This window comes from Patella vulgata, chromosome 8, assembly GCF_932274485.2.
Source record: "Patella vulgata chromosome 8, xgPatVulg1.2, whole genome shotgun sequence".
Classification (NCBI taxonomy): domain Eukaryota; kingdom Metazoa; phylum Mollusca; class Gastropoda; family Patellidae; genus Patella; species Patella vulgata.
The window spans coordinates 8,895,299-8,902,543 of NC_065886.2; the positions used below are offsets into that span (position 1 = coordinate 8,895,299).

At 39.4% G+C, this 7,245-nt stretch overlaps 1 protein-coding gene across 1 annotated transcript in view; it reads right to left on the reverse strand.

Annotated features, from left to right (window-relative positions):
* Positions 1 to 3,927, reverse strand: part of LOC126830988 (RNA-binding protein 42) — a 41,269-nt gene extending 37,342 nt beyond the window's left edge. Inside the window, exons 1-3 of the mRNA XM_050561598.2 lie at positions 3,523 to 3,927; positions 3,049 to 3,200; positions 1,384 to 2,334 (exon numbers count right to left, since the gene is read on the reverse strand). Coding sequence (XP_050417555.2) covers positions 1,384 to 2,334; positions 3,049 to 3,200; positions 3,523 to 3,572 — 1,153 coding nt within the window. The 5' untranslated portion in view covers positions 3,573 to 3,927. The remainder of the gene's footprint in view (positions 1 to 1,383; positions 2,335 to 3,048; positions 3,201 to 3,522) is intronic.
* Between the last annotated feature and the right edge of the window lie 3,318 nt (positions 3,928 to 7,245).

The following is a 7,245-nucleotide window of genomic DNA, read 5'->3' on the forward strand; positions in this document are numbered from 1 at the left end:
AATGAGTTGGCAGTTCTCACTATAATAGTTACAAACTAGATAATGTAAAGGAAATTTGCTGAAAATTTCATTCAAATTGATCCACTATGAACCGAGAATTAAGCGAATGAAATTTCCGCCTAGCTTCGATCATCATTACTAAAGTCATTACGATAAACAGCATAGTCTTGATTATCCATTTAATTGTTAAATCTTGAAGGAAAATTATGCAGTAAATCGGCTCACAATCCAATAAAGATCGCAGGCTAGCGATGCCATCTAGAGTTGATTATGGTCTGGATAAATAATTAATGTCTAATTAATAATTTAGATAACATTTCAAGCCTAAAGAAAGACCTGCAATAGACAGATTTAGCTCTTGCATAATGTATGTTTAAGAGCTAAATCTGCCTATTGCAGATCTTTCTTTGCGCCTGAAATGTTATCTAAGCTATTAATTAGATATTGATTAACTTATCCAAACCATAATGAACTCTTGATGCCTGTGATTTTTACTGGATTTGAATACATTTTGTGATGGATAATTTAACGCAAAATTGGATAATCAACACTTTGTTTATCATACCAACGATAGTAATGACGACCGAGACTAGCCGGAAATTGAATCGTTAATATCTCAGAGTGAATCAATTTGACTGAAATTTTCAGCAAATTCCCTTTACATTATCTATTGTTTAACTATTATAGTGAGAACTGTCAGCTCTTTATTTAATCTTACCTAATGCCCCTTCAACCTTATTAATTTTATTAAACGAAAGCAGAATATATACTTCTCAAAATTCTTGAAATATATTTATAGTTTTCAACTAAAAACATCGATTTAGGACTTAAAATGTCAGTCACGTATTAGTGTTTGTTCTTGAGAGAAGCTAAATGTAGACAGACAGCTTAAGTTTAGTATGGCTGACAGTCAGTCAAGGCCAGCAAGTGAAACAATTGTCCTGGTTTCAAGCCATGGTATCGACACATACAAAACTCTACCAAATTTACAACATGAATATAAACTGTAATAAAATAAGTAACATTTCAAGACTATTGTTTCACAACAACACAGCGAATTGCTGAGGAGTGAATCGGGAAGTGATTGGTTAGAGAAGAGAATCTAATAAACAGGACAGTAATTGTTGGGAAGCAAAACATAATGAACAGGGCAATAAACTGTTACAGAGTCAAACCTAATCCTAATAAATAAAAATGTGATTGATTAGAGGGAAATCCTAAAAAACCCCAACAAATTCAATAACAGATAATACCAGCACTTACAAACAGATCTAGTTTTTCCATTTAGTTTCAATATATTCTGCTATTGATGTTAATGCAATGTCGAATATCTATCTTTTTACTTTTTACATCAACACATATTTAATGTCTATGAGTACTGACCTGATTCCCACTCGGCTAATGTTGGATCCTCCCACGTCGTACCAGCAGCTGTTCTCACATATTTCTTCTTTTTATCTTTTTTATCCTTCTTTGTCGTCATTTCTTGTTCAAATCCTTCAGGCATTTCTGTTGCCATGGGAACAGAAGGCATGGCTTCCCCGTCGATATCATAACCTCCCATGTCTGGCATCTCCGTTGGCTGATCGACATCCATGCTAGCAGTAGCTTCTGCTGTCTCTGCGACTTTCTGTTTCTTTTTCTTCTCCTTTTTAGGAACTGTCCTAACAGGTTCAGCTGAGTACACTACTTTTGGTTTCTCTATTTCAGCTGGAGTTGGCTCTGGAACTTGTGACCAACCTTGTTGCATATAGGGCCTCATCATTGGTGGTCTCATGCCTGGTCCTCCCATATGAGGATGCATTGGTCCATGTGGACCTCCCATCATCTGAGGACCTCCTTGAAATGGCATGGGTCCACCCGGGCCCATAGGTCCTCCCTGGCCCATTGGCCCACCAGGACCCATTGGCCCTCCAGGTCCCATTGGCCCTCCAGGTCCCATTGGCCCTCCAGGTCCCATTGGCCCTCCTGGACCCATTGGCCCTCCTGGTCCCATTGGCCCTCCTGGTCCCATAGGCCCACCTGGTCCCATAGGCCCACCTGGTCCTCCAGGTCCCATAGGACCACCTTGTCCCATAGGTCCGCCCTGATTCATGGGTCCTCCTTCACCTGTTGGTCCACCTGGTCCCTGAAACCTCATACCTTGATGCTGCATGGGAGGTCTCGCTGGTAAAGGCATTGGAGGACGGGGAGGAGGAGGAGGGCGATTACGCAACTGTGGTGGAACAAATGCTGGTCTCGGTGGAGGAGGTGGTGGCTGCACTGGAGGCTGTCCATTAGGAGCTTGTGTAAGGTTGGATGCAAGTGGAGGTGGAGGGGGAGGAGCTATCAGGGCTGAAATTAAAAGAAATATATCCTTGAATTGAATTTAATAAAATCATTCTGCATCTTTCTTATACACTTGTGGCTCTTGCACATGTACACTGGGAAACTATCATACTCATATTCAAACATCCTTTATACAATAATAAAGGTTAGTACAATTTCCTTCGAACTCAGATAGGAAACGAAATGAAATGAGTTTAATGTCCTGCTGTTCTGGTCCAACTGGACGAATGAAGATGGTAGAACTGAGCTTGGACAACCTGTTTAAAATTCAAAGCCACCAAAATCCTTTTTAATTAAATTTTGGTTTTGTTTTCTGCATTATAAACCTCGCTATTTTCCACATGGTGCACAGAGACATTTATAAATTAAATTATCAGTTTGAGTAATGTACATTTTATAAAGAGAGAAATGGGGTTTAACATCCACTCGATACACACCAGGTCATTCTGGGACTAACACATGGTTCGATTTTATTTTAATAATTCGCTTGCGCGTATGGGTCTTTAGCAGTGGGAGGAAACCGGAGGACTTGGAGAAAAGCTTAGCCTATGAGGTTGAAAAGGTGACTCTACTCCTTGTCATGTACAACCGAAGAATCAAAACCATGCCAGTTGACTCAATGACAGACCTTATGATTGATGGCTGAGGGAATAAGGTTCTGGCCAACTAACCGTTCGGCCATCCAACCCCCCCAGAAAATTGTTGAAAATTTAAACTAACCTGAAAGTGGTAATGTAGCTGGAGTATCTGATTGGTCATCTGCCTCGACTCCAGCCCGTATCGTCTTTAACTGGGCTTGTACAGCTTGAAACGTCCGCGAACCCAGAATAAATCGTTGATCAACAGACGGGCCTTCAATCTCCAACTCAAATCTATAAAAATAAACAAAATATATTACATGTACAACAATACTGGTAATAAGTATCCTAAAGACGCAAGTTGCCTTAGGAGAAAGGATGGCTCAGTGTTTTAGCCACAGCCACAGGCTCACTCGCCAGGACGTCCTAGATTCGAGAAAGTTCCTGGCTCATAATGGAGCCTACAGGGTCAGCCAAGGAATAGTTCCTTGGTGTTCTAATGGGACAAAAAAAAAAGAGTTCCTGTACATACGGTATTATAAAAAGAACACTTAACTCTTAAAATACAGTTGGAATTCGAAATAAAAGTAGGCCTAGGCTGTGAAACTGAACTAACCTGTTCATCTCCTCCTCCATCTCTTTCAACCTTTCTTCACTCAACGCCATTTTTATTATTCTATTAAGAGTTCTAACTCTTCTAGGACTGTCAAAAATTAATATATGCCAAGAACGAGTACCAGTCAATAAGTTATCCTAATTGATACACTATGTTAACTATGTAGCCAACTGCTATCGGGAACCGGTATCAGTCGAATCTTTTTTTATTATTTATATTGTTTTCTGATATCAACAAAACGTCACGTTACAATTGATTTTTTTTTAAAGAAAATTTGGTTAGTAATGTGTAAATCACAGTCACAATTACACGTTAATTGTCAAAGACTTGACCAAAGATCTGTAAAACATAATAAAATAACCCATTTTATTTACTCTTTTCTTCTCAAAATAAGAAAAACGCATTGAAACGCAAGTTTGTGGTATAAGGGAGGTAACCCTTGTTTACAAAACGCGGGCGTTTCCGGGGAAGTAACTCTAATTAGACCGGGTTCAGTGGGATGTTTCGCATCAAAACAAAGCCTAGAAGATCTTTCATGCCAATCTTAATGCGCAAGTCTTACTAGCGACCAAACGAATATTTTATGCTTTTCAATTTGGTTTCAGTCTTATGCAATAAAGATGAGTTGAGCCCCTCCAACATAAGTTTGCCCTTCCTTATAATGTCTCTACAAAAGTTGCATTTGGTTCTATTATACCCAGCTGTGTACCTAAAGGATGCATGTCTTTAATTGGAGTTATTTGATCCCTTTAACTGTATAATCGTTATTGTTTGGGACTATTTTGTTATGTATGAATCAATTTGGTTTCATGCAATAAAGATGAGTTGAGCCCCATCCAACATAAGTTTCCCCTTCCTTATAATGTCTCTACAAAAGTTGAATTTGGTTCTATTATATCCAGCTGTGTACCTAAAGGATGCATGTCTTTAACTGGAGTTATTTCCCATTAACTGTATAATCATTATTACTCGGGACTATTTTGTTGTGTATGAATATATTGTTAAAAAAGTAGTCTGCGCCATATGCTATGAAAATGTTTGACTGAAAATATAATGCGCTTGTCTACGATATCACCTCGGTGGAAGCGGACGTAAAATGCATCTAAATAAAATAAAACCAAGTAACGAACAATCCAAACCATAAGACAGAATTCGAAGTCCTAAAAAACGTTATATGCAAAATAGTGTATTCAAGCAAAATAGTGCAAGCAGCAAATGGACTGCTCCTCGTGTTCAAAATAGGCCTACACGACAAACAGTGGTAACAGGTGTCCGGAAGAGTAAGCTTACCCTGCCTGGGGCCACACCAGCCATAGCTGCATCCAAACTATTAGGCGAAATGTCGGTAAAATAGCGTGATTGGCCAATGAACTATCTAACTCACTCACAATATAATGCGTTGTGTTTTTTTTATTATTTACTACTATGCCTGCTACAATGTCAGACATCTACGATACCGGTACAACATTTTTGCGACGAGGTAAACTCTTTTGCTGCCAATACCTACGGAATCATGGCATCTTCTACGCCATATCGTTCGGAAAACCCGCCTGGTTCGCCGTTCGATCGGGATTTGTTTTCGCCACTTACGGTGATTGATGAAACTTCCATGCCTTTGCCTACGCTGTCACAGAATACACCATTTTTAGAATCGCCAGGAAAAACCTGTCATTGATTGGAGAATCTGGGAGAGAATATTTCTGAACTACATGGTTATGGTAGGCCTACATGGACGTTATTTCTGCCGAAAACCTTCCTGATTGCAAGAATAAAACTTTGCTTGTTCATGCGCTTGGAACAGAAGGTCAACGCATTATTACACCATACCAGTGCCTGGTGAAAGCTTTCAAGAATCCTTGCTTGCCTTACGTACCCATTTTCAACCCCAAGTGAATTTGGTTGCAGAACGTTACAAATTATTTCGTTCCAGAAGCCAACAGCCCGGTGAGACTGTTGATCAGTTTGTAATTGTAGCTACATGTGATTATGGTGCCTTCAGTGAAGAAATGATCGACGACCAGTTGATACAGAAAACTGTTGTCCCACGTATTCGTGAACGTTTACTGATAGCGGTTTTCCCTTACCCTGCAAAAACCATGAACAATTGCTCGTTCAACTGAAGCTGGTATACGAAAATCAAAACTGCTGAGTGGTTCGACATTCCACGGAGATGTTGATTCTGTAAGTGGTGCACGACCTAAGACACGTTTTGATGTTAAATGACCTTCAGTTACAAAACCAGAGAAATTTAAGAAGAAAATTCTCCTCCTACTCAGAATAAACCTACTGCCTGCTTCCGATGTAATTCCGTTAAGCATCTTGCTAATGACCCGGTCTGCCCTGCAAGGACTGTAGTATGTTCGAAATGTGGTAAAATTGGGCATTTAGCGAAGATTTGTATATCTGACAGTAAAGTTACTACAAAACATTGATGCAATATTATTGATACGGAATTGCTACCTACCAGTAACACATCTCAAGATGCATCAATCTTTTCTTTATTGATTTAAAGGATGCCTATCGTCAAATGTCGCTCGGTGATTCTAGCCGAAATCTTACTTGTTTTATTACACACGAAGGGATGTACAGTTATCGATCTCTACCCTTTGGACTTTGTTCTGCTGCTCCTTTTTCCAAAGATCAATATCGTCTGTGCTTAATAACTTACCTGGTATTAAATGTATTTTAGACGATATTGCTATTTATGGCCGTAATATAACTGAACACGATGAACACCTTACTACAGTGTTACAACGCTTAGAAACTGTTAACTTACAACTGAACCTTGACAAATGCAAATTACGTCAATCTAGTATCAACTTTTCTGGTCATGTGATTTCTGCCTCAGGAATTCCTCCTAAAGATGACCTTGTTCAGACTATTATTGCTGCACCTACACCCAAGGATGCTACTGCTGTTCGTTCTTTCCTTGGTACTGCTACTTATTACTCAAGATTTGTACCTAACTTTAGTTCTCTCACCAAACTTTTAAGACGCTTAGCACGTAATGGCACAAACTTTATTTGGGATCAATCTGCTGATGCCAGTTTTAAGAAACTAAAAGGACTCATTGCTGCTAGTCCTGTTCTTGCTTCTTACGATTCTACATTGCCTACGTATGTATCTACAGATGCTTCAAATTACGAACCAATAGCGAACATACTATCGCTTTTGCGTCCAGGCCATTATCTGATTGTGAACGCCGTTACTCTACTATCGAGGAGCTAGGCCCTAGCGTGTGTTTAGGTTTTAAAAAATGGCGTATGTTCTTATGGGGACGTAAATTTACTCTACCCACTGATCCTCAGCCTTTGAAGTATGCGTATTTGTAGATGGGCTGTGCGCCTAATGGTTTACACGTTTAACATTCAATTTCAAAAAGGAATTGACAACACAGTTACTGATTGCGTGTCTAGAATTCCTTTACCTAATTCCGATACGGATGAAGATCGTTTCGATGATTGCCTTAATTGCTATTGACCTACATGCTGTTTCTTTATCTGAATTAAAGAATGCAAGTACTGAGTGTCCGTTGTTTGCTACTGTACGACACAGGATTTTACATGGATGGCCTGCAAGTATAAGAAAGATGTGTCTGCTGACTTATTACTATTTTATAATGTTCGAAACCGCGTTGGTGTACCTGTTGCATTACAATGTCGCTTGATTGAGTTGGTCCATGAAAGTCACTAGGGAATCGTGAGTACGAAACAACGCCTTCGT